At 48.7% G+C, this 15689-nt stretch overlaps 1 protein-coding gene across 1 annotated transcript in view; it reads right to left on the bottom strand.

The window, feature by feature from the left end:
- The window catches only part of LOC135915708 (uncharacterized), a 47595-nt gene that overhangs the window by 8839 nt on the left and 23067 nt on the right, over positions 1-15689 (bottom strand). The window contains exon 2 of the mRNA XM_065448848.1: positions 975-1052. Coding sequence (XP_065304920.1) covers positions 975-1020 — 46 coding nt within the window. The 5' untranslated portion in view covers positions 1021-1052. The remainder of the gene's footprint in view (positions 1-974; positions 1053-15689) is intronic.

The following is a 15689-nucleotide window of genomic DNA, read 5'->3' as shown; positions in this document are numbered from 1 at the left end:
CCCGCAAAGAAACCTAACCGCTGCAAGTTGACACGTGGGAACTCCAGCAGCTATTTTGCAGTTGTTTTACTACTTATTTATGTAGATTCGCGAAGCAGCACCAAAATCATGGCCAAAGCGAGACGTGCATCTCCATATTTGTGTTTTTTGCACTGCTTCGCCGACAGTTGAAATTTCGGTAAATCCCCGTTCACGGTACACTTTTCTTACAATGTTTCGGCGATTCTAATGTAAAAACCTAGCAAAATGTTCAGTCTTGGTCTCTTTCACACAGTTTCGTTGTACGAGAACCATCAGTGACGGCCGGTGTACGTCTAAGGCCGCTGTTGAGGGCGAGTAATAACACGCCGCTGCGTTCGCGTTCGTCTTCAATGCAGAGTGCACAGAGTCCTCTACCAGACGCCGCCAGCGCTGAAAAGCACGAGGAAGGAAAATAGACTCTAAATATAAAGGCCGAGCCACTGTGAGGACGGCAAAATGACAACTCCAAATCCGTCTGTTCACCATCAGTTCCGAGTCTCGGTAGCTGTTACACCCGCGGAGGTAAAGACAATTTACATTGAATTCTAAGCACTTGCAAATGAACTTCTCCTTTATTTACGTTAGAGCAACTAGACAAAAGCAAAGCCTACCATTGCCTACGGACGGCGGATATCCAAGTTTCCGCTTTTACATGCAGCGATGGAACTGAATGGCCTGACCAGCTTCAGTCATGTTTGGTCAACTGTCCGTGCACGCAAGAGAGCAACACGTTTGTTCGGATTCGGTTTCATGTGATATTTCGGCAAACGCCAAAACGAAGAAACGACCGAACATAACAAACTCAGCTGGCGGCTGCGCCTGCTGCACCCGCTGTCAAATGCTGTTACATCCGCGGCACCGCCATATAAAGACGCCACCTATACAACCTCATCTCGTGCCTATTAGATAAAGAGGTCCGAGTAAGTCAATCAAGTATGTCAAATTGCTATTACCTTTTTTCTTGGCTTGCCTCAGGTTTTCGTCGTCGGCAGGATCCATCGAGGAGCCGCTGCCAGGTTCAATGAAGGCTCCTGCGAGGTATCACGCTTGTGAGGCTATTTGTGGAGAATCGTCAGTCGTTGAGTCATAAATAATATTATCGACGGCTGTCGGTCAATGCCGAAGAGAACTTCCGAACCAAAAGATTTGCGAATTTTGTAAATTTGGCCCCCAGGTCTCACCAGCACCATTTCATTACGGGCATTTGGATGTTCTCTGCTTTCGTGTAACGTAAGTTCACTGTTTCTGTACTGTTACGTTTCGCCTACGACGCATGGTATAGCCGGCGTGGATGCAACGGACGCCAGCGCTTTATTCAAAGCGGCGGACATTTTGGCCCGTTCAGCACTGTCGCAACGCCTCCCCGCCAAGCGCGTCCAGGCATGTTTCAATGCCACGTGTATTCGTGTGTGCGTGCGTGTGTGTGTGTGCATGTTGGTGCCCACGCTTGTCAAAGCGCGGCAGCCGGGGAGAGGAGCTCCCCAAGTGTGAAGCGAGGAGGTCTGACCGGCGCCGGCCCGGCGGATGCGTCACTACACTCGTCTCAACGTGTCTCTCAGCGTGTCCGTGCCCCGCCATCACGTGCGCTGACGAGGCGTTCCTTCTGGCCCTCGACTCCGAGAGTATAAAAGCAGCTGCCCCCGGACGCCAAGAGAGAGGCTCCGATTTCTTCCGTTGAGTAGCGTGCTCTCCCGTCTCTCCACTTCGGTCGACCTGACCGGCCGCTCTTTTGCGATGCTAGAATAAACAAGTTGTTCTGTTAGCAGTCGACTCATGCTTTGCCAGGACCTTCGGATGCTTCCAGTTGTGCCCCAGGCCGCCAGGCCAACGCTGCCCTTGGGGCTTGTGACCCATTTGGAACAACTGGTGGCAGCGGTGGGATTGCAACAACTGTCTGCCAGCGCTGAGATCGCGACAACGGAAGCCAGCAGAGAAGATATGTGGTCGACTGTACGCTGAGCAGCACAACGACCATGCGCGAGCAGTGAAACGAGCCCTGTGTGATGACTGGTTGCTTGCAGCGGAACGACTGCGCTGAATTCTTGGCTGCGAGGTTTGGTGAGTGCGGGACTTTCTTCTTCTTAGTTTTGCCAGGCTTTTGTTAGTGTCAGAAACAGAGCTGGTAATTGTGGTTGTCGTTGCTGCCGGGTTAGTTTGCGGCAAGACAATAGTAGGCAGTAGAGAAAGCAGCATTCAGAGCAGCCATGGATTTGAAGTCGTTGCGCAAACCGAAATTACTGGAGCTTGCAAGAGAGTTGGGTCTGGATGTCTCAGACAAACTCAGAAAACCAGAACTGCTAAGGGCTATTCTTGAGTTAGAAGCTGAGGATGACGAGCTGTCGGAATGCCTTGAGACCATTGAGGAGAGGGCAAAAAGATAGGAGCGCGAACTTAAAGAGCAAAAAGAGAAACAGGAGCGCGAACTTAAAGAACAGAAAGAGAAAGATGAGCGGGAACGAAAAGAACAAAAAGAGGAAGAAAAAGAAGAGCGCGACCGTCAACACGCTTTGGAAATGAAGCGTCTCGAGGTAGAGATGGAACGCGCTCGTAATGGAAGTGAGGCACACGGTGCAGGAGAACGAGTATCGTTCAAAATGACTGACCTGATGCGGCCGTTTAAGCTTGGAGAGGACATTGGTTTGTTCCTGGTTAACTTTGAGCGAACGTGCGAAAAGCAGGGGTTCTCTCGGGAAACGTGGCCACAGCGCTTGCTCACTTTGTTACCCGGCGAGGCGGGCGACGTAGTCGCTCGCTTGAAGAGAGAGGAGGCAGAGGATTTCGACAAAGTGAAATCGAGTCTGCTAAAAAAGTACAGGCTGTCAGCGGAGGCGTTCCGTCGGAAGTTTCGGGAAAATGAGAAAGAAAAAGTGAGTCATATACAGAGTTTGCCTACAGGCTTATTTCAAACATGCAGGAGTGGCCCAAAGAAGAGAAAGCGTTTGGTGACCACGAGAAAGTTCTGCAGTGTTTCGGGCTGGAAAAGTTTTATAGTCGGTTACCTGAGAACGTGCGGTACTGGGTCTTGGATAGGCCAGAGGTTAGTACGGTGGCTAAAGCCACCGAGCTAGCCGAGGAGTTTGTGACGCGTCGGGCTCGCGGAGCTAAGGACGGTCTAAAGGGTGAATTTGGCTCCAAGCTTGAGAGGCCGAAGTTCCCGCCCATGAGAGCAAGGGGGGACACACGTAGTGCGGATGCGAGTGAAAGCAGTCCGACCGAACGTAAGGAGACGGCGGCAGCCGAAGCCGAACGCAGAAACCAGTTCGAGACGAGGCAAGCGCGCGTGTGTTATACGTGCCAGAAGCCGGGTCACTTTTCGGCGCAGTGTCAGGAAACAAAAACAAAAGTCGTGTTTTTGTCATTATGCAGCACTGACGAGAACATGAAGCTTCTCGAGCCTTACATGCGAGACCTCCTCGTGAACGGGAAAGAGTGCCGAGTGCTTCGTGATTCCGCAGCTACAATGGATGTAGTTCACCCCTCCTACGTAGAACCCGATATGTTCACGGGCGAGTGCGCATGGATCAAGCAAGCCGTGGAAGCTCATAGCGTGTGTCTGCCCGTAGCAAAAGTGCTTATTGAAGGACGTTTCGGAGCGCTTGAGACGGAGGCCGCAGTGTCATCTATGCTGCCCCCCCCCCCCCCATTACCCGTACCTATTTTCGAACAGGTCCGATGACCTCCTGCGAGAGAAGGGGCTTTTGTTTGGTGAGGCTAGCGTTCAGGCCTTAACCGGATCGAGAGTTCGGGAGCTCGCTGCAAAGGCGGTAGTTGCGGGGCCGACGTTGTCGAAGAATGAAAAAGGGTCGGAGGCGCAGCAAGCTGATATTCTTAGCACGCCCGAACTGAATACAATTGAGCCTGTAGCGTTGAAGGCACCAGATACTGGAGAGGAAATGCCCGACACGGGAAAGTTAGAAGAGCTATCTGCAGATTTGCTCATCGCGCCTACGTCAGACGGACTTAATAGGTTGCTAAAAGTCAGCCGGTCGGCTTTGATAGCCGAGCAAAAAAAGAATGGCAGCCTAGAAAACATACGCTGCATTGTCAAGGAAGGTATCGCCAAGAAAAATGCTCGCTTTGTGGAAAGAGGTGGGGTCCTGTACCGGAAGTATCTAGACCGCAGGGGAGTGGAGTTCGATCAGCTGATCGTGCCTCAGTGCTACCGTCAGGATCTGTTGCGCTTGTCGCATGGGGGTTCGTGGTCCGGACACCTAGGAGTTAGGAAAACTAAGGACTATCTCTTGCAAGAGTACTATTGGCCAGGGTGTTTTCGGGATGCAGACCACTTGTGAGGACGTGTGACACCTGTCAGCGGGTGGGCAAACCAGGGGACAAATCGAGGGCGCCGTTGAAGTTGGTACCTATCATTACGGAGCCTTTTATACGGCTCGTTATTGATACAGTGGGACCTCTGCCGGTAACAGCCACGGGGTGCAGGCACATTTTGACTGTGATCTGCCCAGCGACAAAGTTCCCTGAAGAAGTGCCGCTTAAAGAACTATGCTCAGTTGAAATAGTCAATGCACTACTGTCCATATTTACGCGAGTTGGTTTTCCTGCGGAAATCCAGTCAGATCAGGACACAGTGTTTACTAGCGCTTTGACGACAGCCTTTCTCGAAAGGTGCGGGGTAAAGCTGTTACACAGCTCAGTGTACCACCCACAGTCGAATCCAGCTGAGAAGCTCCACTCCGTCATGAAGCGCGTGTTGAGAGCATTGTGGTTTGAACAACAAACTGACTGGGAGCTGTGTCTGCCTGGGGTGATGTTCGCATTAAGGACCGCGCCGCATGCGGCTACGGGGTTTTCGCCAGCTGAGCTGGTGTACGGTCGCTCGCTACGGTCTCCGCTTCGCATGCTTCGAGACGGATCACTGACCTCTCCAATGGCTGCAGACCATCTCTTCCACAAATGGACGCCTCCTGCGCTGGAGCCTCGCTTTGCAGCAATATTCCTTGGAGGTGCGTTAGAAAAACGGGAGTCTCAACGGTAACGCCGATGGCTTAAGTCGAAGCCCCTAACGTGGGAATCAGCCTCAAAATTGTTTGTTATTGATGTTTTTCGTCCTGAGGCAGGATTTTTAACATATTGCTTTTGTTTAGTGTTTCAAAGTCAAGATGTGCTTTCTAGTGCAATTTTCAATTTGTGGACGTGTTCTGAGTGCTGCTAGACTACTGTAAGGAACTAGGCAGTAGAAAAAAAGGGGAAAGAGCCTGGCATGGCTTAGTGAGGGTTGTGCCGTGCTTGCTGACTGAGCGGTTGAGTTTCGGCGTAGTTCTAACGCTTGCTGGGAACGAGAACAAAAATGGCAACTCTCCCGAAGTCACTTTGCAGTGTCCTGTGTGAACCTGAACGTGAGAACGAGGCCTTCTCTGTGCACTGCGCTCAAGAAACGCCGAAGGACGACCGATTTCGGTTATGAGCATCATCAAGCGACATCCTTCCGGACAGCGGATGCAGTCCCCTGACCATCGGCCTCTCCTTCTCCCGGCGGGGCGGTCTGTTACGTTTCGCCTACGACGCACGGTATAGCCGGCGTGGATGCAACGGACGCCGGCGCTTCATTCAAAGCGGCGGACATTTGTGCCCCTTCAGCGCTGCTGCAACGCCTCCCCGCCAAGCGCGTCCAGGCATGTTTCAATGCCACGTGTATTCGTGTGTGCGTGTGTGTGTGTGTGCATGTTGGTGCCCAGGCTTGTCAATGCGTGGCAGCCGGGGAGAGGAGCTCCCCAAGTGTGAAGCGAGGAGGTCTGACCGGCGCCGGCCCGGCGGATGCATAACTACACTCGTCTCAACGTGTCTCTCAGCGTGTCCGTGCCCCGCCGTCACGTGCGCCTCTGACGAGGCATTCCTTCTTGCCCTCGACTCCGACAGTATAAAAGCAGCTGCCCCCGGTCGCCAAGAGAGAGGCTCCGATTTCTTCCGTTGAGTAGCGTGCTCTCCCGTCTCTCCACTTCGGTCGACCTGACCGGCCGCTCTTTTGCGATGCTAGAATAAACAAGTTGTTCTGTTAGCAGTCGACTCATGCTTTCCCAGGATCTTCGGATGCTTCCAGTTGTGCCCCAGACCGCTAGGCCAACGCTACCCTTGGGGCTTGCGACCCATTTGCAACAGTACCCGCTTTATGTGCTCTGAACGCGATTTCATCATTGAGGAAGGTGACCTCTTCTCTGTTCAACTTCCCGCAAAACAGTTAAGTTTATGCGGATCACAAGGCGTTTCTTTTTCGTCGTCGCAGCCACAAGCGTGGGCGCACACACTGACGTGCATCATTGAGTTCAGGCCAGCTGGTTGTAAACTTTCGTTTACGAAAATGCTTGATGAACGAGAATAGTCATCATCGTAAAATAATACGATGGTTCGGCGACGTGAAAAGCAAATCGAAGGCCACCCAACACTTCGTACATAAGCGACATTGTTATTCGGCATTGGTACACTGTTATAACGCTAAAAACACGTTCGCTAAGCATTAGACAATGCGGTGTGAATATTCTAGCAAAATATAATTGCGCTATGATGCATCTATAGCTGCATAGAGCCTGCAATCTCGCATAAAATTTCGCCTATTGCAACTTTTAGGGTCTCATATTACATCCCGCCTATGACATCATAGACTAACCCGACTACCCATAGACGCCCGCTATTGGTCGATTGTTCTTCATGATGCGTTAATTCCGGAGAGAAAGTTCGCACACGTGTGAGCACCCTTCCTATAGCGAAACAGGGACGCGGTGGTCGGCAACGCGTCCTGCCACTGCTCCTTGCTCATTCGTGGGCACCTTCGTCAGACGCCGACGTTGAACTTCAGTGCACCGCCGAACGAGAAAAAAAAAGGAAAGGAGCAACAAGCAGGGCACCGCTATCAGCACCGTCCCACATGAGAGGAAACGTCGTGCTGAGGAGGAATGGGCATAGTAAACATTGAGCACTTTTATCTCCGTTATTAATAGGTCTTGCTGAGAAATAATATGGCAGTGTATTTGTTGGATGGTATCGAACTCACTCCAGGTTGTTAGATTTAAAAAAAAATGTTTCAAGGCCGCTTTAAGAACTGCTCGTATAACCTTCGTGTCGGACTGAGGCGAAACATTTTAGTACACCAAATCCTCGAACTGGTTGCACGGCTTTTGAGATCGATTCCAGAACAGATCTTGCGAACAAATGTGAACTTCACGCCCCTCTTCAGGCAATGCTGTCGCGGTTGAACAAATTCGGCAATGTTAACTTTTATACAGTCAGCAACATATTTTTTTTATATTTTCGCTTTTCAAACAATGAAGAAGTGACCACTTTTCTTTCACAAAGACCTTGCACCCTCAAACTTTGCCTAAAATAAAGGCCCCATAATTGTCCCGTAGTATGAATTTGCAGCTCGTACATCTAACCGTTCTCTTTAGAAATTATCGCGTCTAATTTGCTGTCACAACTTTTTTCTGAGAATAATTTTGTTAAAAAGAATCATGTTACGTCGGGAGCTTTGAATGCGGCGGCCTCACAGCAATTCCGTAGCAGTGTAGTCTCTCTGCGAAACCCTCCCGCGCTTTCCTGATCTGGCTGCTCCTGCTGTCTTGCCGAGTAGGTTGCACATAAAGAGCAATTGACATCCCCGACTGCGGGATCGATCCTCCGTCCGCGCATCACAGCGGATCGGTGCTTTTAATTATTCAATCACAGTAGCAGGCATGTTTCCATAGTGCCAACGCCAAGTATCTCTCCGAAGTGATCACCGCGTCTGCCACATTGCGTAGGAGGCGTACGCGAGAGCACATGCGCAAGTTTCTTTCGCCGCAAAGACGCTGGAATGAAATGCCCACATTTAGAGCATCTGATTGACCGATTGATGAGAATTCCTCATAGATTCCAAAATGTGTGTTGGATCTGCTCAAATTTTGTACTGCAGACGTGTGTTTACCAATCGACAGCATACATTTAGTGAAATGTTCGTAAATAAATGACTGGAATTTCCATCCAGGGGTGCTATGCAGGATGCGTCGAGTTTGGCGAAACTCGGGATCTTCACGAGCTCTGGCGACACCCCAAGATGAAAGCACAAATGGTACCGAGACACAGTTTATCTTTCGACAAGCCTCCAGTTTCATTGGTTTATCTAGATTCACTCTGGGTGGCTATCATTCCTTGGGCGTTGCCTTCTGGGCGGTCGACTAACTGGGGCTCACGTGATCATACCGTCGGTGCATGGTCGCGCCTTCTTTCACTTGTTTGTCGTTCCACCGAGTGCATTACAGGCACAAGCGAGTTATAAAACAAATGCATTTATTACAATATTATTAGTTGGTTTGACGTGGTTTAAAAGCATTTTAAAGCTTACAAGATGTACACTGCATGTGTATTCGACTAATTTGTAATTTAGTACGGTTCGCATTATACCACGAGGGAACGCTGTGGTGGCGTCATCACACACATTCATAGGGCGAGCATGGCGGCTAAACATCGAAGAGGCCCAGTGTAAACAAACTCGTACAACGAGCTTGCAGTGCGCGACGTAGGGATCAGGCCCGACGATGACCACTATTTCTTGGATAGTTCTGTTCCTCCGTGAGCAATCCTTCCGTGCACCCCGAAAGACTGCGAATAGCTTAGGCGATTTTACAGATAGCAACACGTACCTACTGTTCACGGCACAATCCTGAACAAACAACTTATCCGGTACTGCATCTGTGAGTGCACCGAGTTCCTCCACTCTGCGTGACTGCGAGCGTCACGAATATTGCATAGTGTGTGCTAAAGGAAGACAGCCGATATAGCTACGATGCGACAAGAAGGTGGTGCCGACGATGGATCTCGCAACACAGTGACGGAGGCATCGACAAACTGCAGATAAGTGTATTTCTACTGTTTCATATTTAGCATAATAATAGTGAACGGATTAAGTCACATTCGTAGTAACGAACTAAATGTCCAGCAGTTTAAAAAAGGCATCGAGAGCCAACGAGTGTTCGTGCTTTTACATGTACGTGGGCCCGCGAAAATATGGAAAAGATAAAGGTAACCTTCACTAACTTAGTGATATAACAGAAATTCATCACTGACATTCAGCCCGCAGAATCTATGGAAGAGTATCTTTATCCAGGTTAAATATGAATAGCAGGTATTGATATAAAGCAGGAAACTTATACAAAAATTTCATGGGTTGAACAGCACATGGGAGGCATTCCCGAATCGTGATCGCCACGTTACCAATATCCTTGAAAAATGTTTAGAATCGTTGCATTCTACCGGTTATGCAATATGGGACATAAACCTGGAGGTTAACAAAGAAACTTGAGAAGTCGAGGACTGTGCAGAAAGCGAAGTAAGAAAAATTGTTGGAGATAGCATTAAGGCAGGAAGACAGTGGCGTAGTAAACCCTGGCAACTTATATGCTAGTTGAGATTAAGAAAAAAAAATGGAATCTGTGGACAGGCCATGCACGTATTCGATCAGTTGTTGCCAATTCATATAAGGTGATTACATAAGCATGACAGAATGGATGTCAAGGAGAGAGAACTACAGCCGAGGATGGTAGAAAATTGCGTAATGGGACAAAAAAATATTTGTATTCATAGGATGCAATCAGCTCGCATAAGACGGGATTGTAGGGAGCGCCATTGATTTTGCAGTGAACAAAAATAGGTTTGTGGTGCTGACAGTAGAGACTCGTGAAGGTTCGAGGACACGTCAGCTGTTGGCGCACTAAGAAACATTACAATTGGCTATGAAAAAAACAACCCGTTATGAAAAATAAAGCAATGTTGTCCCGACAAATTGTTTTATTATGCATACACTAAAGGCCTCCACAGTTAAGGGCAGTTTGTACCAATAGTGCAATGAGCATTTTTATTTGTAAATAATGGTTTATATGTGGCCAATTCCTTCCAACAATCTACTTTTTTTGCAGCAAAACATTCTGCTGCTGAAGGCACTCAACCACCTGGTGGCAGTAGGCAAGCGCCAGGCACATGCTCTTGAGAGTGTGGCAAGGTCCAGAGGGCTGCTGTGCAACAATAGGATCAGAGCACTCACTGCTTTCCAGTCGAGCCCCCAGAACACACCTTATAAAGGAGCTTTCAGTTTATTATTTTGTTTATTATTCAAGAGCATGAATAAAATTATTGCAGTAAACATTGTGCTGTGCATATTGGGACACTTGTAAGATGCACTTGATGTCTCTTCAAAATGGGCAAACACGTAAGACAACCTGGACCGTGTAAATGAAAAAGACACTAATGCAGCATATACATCATTGTGCTGTTTGTTCTTTCTATGTGCAAGAATACAGTGGGTGTTGATTAGCCACAAGATGAACGGTGTGTGTATTTCGCAATGAAAAGGCAGGAAACGGCATGACCTTAATAATGCTATCACCTATAGACTGTGCGCATGAATGCAACACTCCCCGATTTAAACGTGCCATTACATGCATGTTTTATACCACATATTCTTTAACAATGTCATATATTTGCATGTATTAATTTTCACACAGCTTAAGCCCATGCATAGCTCACTTATGATGTATCCATTTCATAGGCCAAATATTTGTACACTTTGTCCTTTTGTGTTGTATGAAAAGCGGCATGCTCTAGTCGGATACAACTTCACTAGAGAGGAGAGGCCCCACCCAGATGACCAAAGCGCAGCAGCCGATTGCCTCCACGTCTAAAGAAATAGTCCCTCTCCAATGAGCGGGTATTAGTGCGTCCAGCGGCACGACGTCAGTGTAGAGTGTGTGCCCATTGGTGCAGGCTTGTGTTCACCTGCTGTTGAAGTGCAGATTCTGCGGCGTCCTAAAGTTGTATCCGACTATAGAATCACGTAATGGCTTGCACTGGTTGCGTAGACTTTAGCAACTTGATAGCACACAATGATCAGGAACAGAAATCTATAAAGTCACCCAAGCAAAGCTGGCTGGCCACACTTCCAATATGAGGGGCTGTAAACAGTTCTCGCCAAATATTCCCATGACATCCTTGAAAAAGAGGTGGTGTTTGGCACTTCAGAATCAAAAACAGATTACAGTGAATGTTGTGTACCTCATTAAAACAAACTGAGCTTGGTTATCTGCACAGGTGTGTGCACGTGCCATATTCTGTACCATTAAACTCGCAAGAATCAAAGGGGCAAGCATTAACCAGCCTTACTGCTGCCGTTACCATCATCATCATGACACCAATAGCAAGACAGTGCTGCGTTTCAGTAAAGGGAGTGCCGGAGGCAAAGGCGTGATCGCGAGGCTTGAGGCTTACAATACAAATAGCATTTACAAGACATGTTCAATGCCAAAATATGCTGCATATCGCTCATCCTGCTTTGGCATTGCGGCAAGTTTTTACACGTTTGAGCATGTCACAGTTTGTGTAATCATTGCTCTAAAGCTGTGCAAAAGGTCTATTCGCTCTGCAATCTTTATTTTTATCATGGCGGGTTAAAGAGCCACTTTTCATTGGCATCTGCACCACATTTCTCCCGATATGTAATTTTGCCTTGGTGGTTCACGACATCTTCACGCACACTGAGTTCTGCAGAGCATTGGATCTGCATTGTTCTACTGCTGAAGAATTAGAGCCCCATTATAAGACGAAAGTATACAATTTGTCCATACAGAATAACGCTGCCCCCCCCCCCCCCCCCCCTCCAAAAGAAAATACACTGAACCACTGGCATATGCACCAACAGCGAACACAGCAAACACTCTGAAGTATTTTCTTCATGCAAGCCAGCACACTAAGATTCTCAATGCATTTTCATTTTGCCATAAATACATAAGCATTACAGGCTTGGCGCGACATCCGCATCTCGCACTGCAACGAATTGTGCAATGCCTTGCTGTTTCATAGTGCGTGCGATAGATGACGCCTGACCAAAATTCAGCATTATGCATACTAAGTAATTTGTACTACGTACTAAGTTCTCTAAAAAAAAACCCCAAGTTCGTTGTGAGATTAGCATTCACAGGGTACTTCACACAATTTGTGATATCCATTTATCTATTTATACTTCATTCACCTCCTTCCCCAAAAAGTGAGCCATTTGGAAGGCACCCTCATAGACAAGTAGAACAATCGGTAAAACGTCAGCAACCAGCGAAAAAGTCAGTATCATAGGCTGCCCCATGTGTGACGTCGGTAACACAAAATTTAAGTCGGCTACACAGAAGTGACAAGTGTGGCAATATGGTGCGTCTAGACATTGCTTCAATGCTAATCACAGTAACGCTGACATCGAAAGCACCTTAATTCCTACGTACGTTCCGTCGACATACCCGACTACGTTCGTAATGTTTCCGCGAAGTAAGAAGCGTTCTTTTATAAATGCCCCCTCAGCCACAGTCTTCGGGAAAGCCAGCCACCGCTTCCGCACTGCCGCATCAATAAGCGCATCAGACATCCCTGACACAGAGGCTCACAGTAGTTTGATGACGTCCAATGTAACGCTCGGCGCCGACGCTTCCCAGAAAACTCCCAGTCCCGTAGAAACAGAGGGCGCAGAGGACTTGCTCTTCAACGGTGAGCGAATGAAGCCCGCCACGCTGTCTCCACAGACGAGAGTCTTCGCCTAGCTCGTCACACAGCCAGCGCGCTGATGTCCTCGACAGGCCAAAATGACGCTGAAACTCCACGGCGGTCATGTACGCGAACGGGTCCAGACGGTCACAATGACGCTTGCTGCCGCTGGCTGCAAAACACAGGCTGCTGCTGCCGCCGCCATGTTCCCGAGTTGAACTCGGAGGGGATTTCGCGATGTACGAGTTTAGCACGAGTTTGCCTGTCAATCAAAGCCAGAGGTCACGCCCCGCGCAAGGCATGTAACTCTTGTGCGCGCACCCACCACGGTTGGGCCACGCCCAACTTCTCTTTCGGCAACAACGACGCGGTGCCGAGCTGAGAGGCATCAACAATATTCACCACCGACATAAAACACGCACAACACACTGTCATCGGTGATGTACTGCGCACTACTATAAAAAACAAAGCGTTGACTGTCGCTGGCTTATGCATATATCTTCTCGGGCTGACATGGCCCCACAGCACGGTTTCATTACCTGCATTGTGGCGACGTAGTGCACAGTAAATAATTATCAGCACGTCACTGTAGCTGCTTGCAAGGCGTCGATGCGCCGAGGGGGACGACGATGCTGAGGAGTGCGTATCGCAGCAGTCGTTTGAAATGGCTGCTCTGTCATCGGTGATGTATCAGAGCCACAACGTCGTAAACACGATCAGTGTCCGAGAATCGCTCGCTCTTCTAGACCCAGTGCAATGGCATTTCTTCATCACAAGCACTGCGCACTCAACAGTTCCAACACCTTCTTCAGTTCGAAGTCTAATTTTATAACCGCACACAAGAGCCCTCACCTGCCAAAATGCGATTTCTGCGGTGTCGTTACGATATCCTTCTGCGATCGCTGCTGGCTCCAGCATAAGTAATCCGCAAGCACCTTGGTGCGCACAAAACACTCAAACACTGCGTACATGCGCTCAGAGGCACTTTCACTGGGCAAGCGATGACAAGCGATGAATTGTGTCGATAGGAAGCACGCACTTCGCAATGCATCGCCGAGGCTTCGCGCACAAAGATAAACTGGTACATCTTCACTAAACTGCGTCACATCGGACACTACGGACCGCCATTTTGCATCGACAGCCGTTGCTCCCGTACTTAAGACTAGCGCGTCGTTTTTAGTTGGTAAAGTGGAGGCCTTAAGGCGCCTGCGATGAACAGCCGTACCACGGCGCTGCGTTTCTACTCCCCTAATAGAGAAAGAGTGGTGATCACTGACATCATTGAGAATAGCACTGTAGCGCCCCTAGGCGACTTCTCACCGTATGAACTGCCTCATGCGTGCCACCCGCTTCAATGTATCCGCTTCTAAGCTTTCGCCTCACTGTCGCCACCCGCGGCATGAAGTGCAAAATTTAATAATTTGCTCGATCTCCGTTTGTCATCAGATATTTCTAGCATTCAAAACGAAAAACAGACACTTAAAGAAATAAAAATGTTCATTATTTTATTTGTTGTATTTTAACGTATTCGTTTGAGCGAAAGCGTAGGTGCAAGAATGCGCCGCATGTACCCCGTTCGCATTCGATGGCAGATAGAAAGATAGTTGCCGAAAGAGGAGGCACGCCCTTGACGCGCCCGGGAAAGGCGTGGCAAGCGGCTCACGGCAAGTGTGCAGACAGACAGCGGTACAGTCACGGTATTGCTAAGTTGCGATAATCCGTTGATAACAATACGCGGCGCTGGCGCGTTTCGTTGTGCAGCCGTCTGCGCTTGAAACGTGGAAGCAGCGTGCCGCACAGGGTGCGCTCATGTTGTCATACGCGGCTTTTTGTCTACACATTTTTTTGCCTGCAGCCTTTGCGCGTTCCACGCTATCTCCGTTCACTGACTGCCATCGGGCAAACTCGGGTAAAACTCGGGTGAACGAGAAACTCGGCGCATCCTGCTTAGCACCCCAGGACAAATTTTATGCGCGTGTTATCAGAGGAGACGTCAGTCTTATCAAGTTGCACCCTGTTTCATTCGATAGACATGTCGTGTCGGCCAAAATACATCATTCCCCGTTAAAAAAAAAATGCTTATTGTCTGCAGTGCTTCTGCTGCGTGCTGCGTCTGAAGATATCGTGAAACACGAATGCTCCTTTAATGCCGCGTTGCCTTTTTTCTACAGGAGGGCATTCCACTGTGGCTGCTCGCCATAGTCTCGTATATTCCTGGCCTCAGTAGTTCCGTGCGCACGACGCTGCACAGCAGATTTCATATTTCGGTAAGCCAACTAGAAGTGAGAACGTTTACGCTTCGAAGGCAAGGAGCCGACAGCTGCGACACACTTTAGAATTCGTCAAACACGCCAACACTAGTATACTGTTTTAGCACTGCGTGTAACCGGTGGTAACAAATGCTTCAACGCGTGTCACATACAAACGGCGCCAAAACGTACTAACAGTAGCCAAAGAAGCGGATACGCTATCAAAACGTCGCACAACTCCATTACTCTTATAAATCATGCACCTATAGTTAAAAAATATGCGATGTTCACTGTGCCGATGAATGCAATTGTACGAGGTCGAATTCAAAAGTCTTTGGCCCTCTTTTTTTAGCCCAATTACGGCTGTGAATGGCAAGTCAACATATACATTTTCAGCGGCGGACCTTTTTTGGACCAACCCGGCCTTATCTGCCGGAAGCTCCACGGAACGGCGGTGCTGTCAGTTGTACAAGATGGCGGTTCTGCTTTACACGTTCACGGCGTACGAGCGACGAAATGCGATTCGTTTTCTAGGGAGTAAAGGATGAACGCCTATCAAAATTCACAGGGAAATGCAGCCCACATATGGGTAAAGGTGTCTCGCTTAAGCAAATGTGAGGTGGTGGTGTTGTAAGTTCACAAAACGCCGTGAAGACTTGGATGACAATGAGCGTTCGGGGAGGCCGCGTGCGTGGCTCACTGACGACAGGGGCATCGCACATTTAGTGCTGCGATGGGAGATATGTCTGAACCGGCGTGGAAGCTATGTAGAAAAATAGTGTAAGGTATGTAGAATACTGCGTATATTTGTAGTTAGCTGTATGTACGTTATTTTGGCTAATAAAGATAGGGGCAAGGACTTTCTGTTTCGCCCGCGTACGTTGATAGTATCCTCCTAGAGAAGTATCCCATGGTCCT

This window comes from Dermacentor albipictus, unplaced genomic scaffold (genome assembly GCF_038994185.2).
Source record: "Dermacentor albipictus isolate Rhodes 1998 colony unplaced genomic scaffold, USDA_Dalb.pri_finalv2 scaffold_13, whole genome shotgun sequence".
NCBI lineage: Eukaryota > Metazoa > Arthropoda > Arachnida > Ixodida > Ixodidae > Dermacentor > Dermacentor albipictus.
Note: the sequence above shows the minus strand (reverse complement) of the source record. Positions and strands in the feature narration are given on the sequence as shown.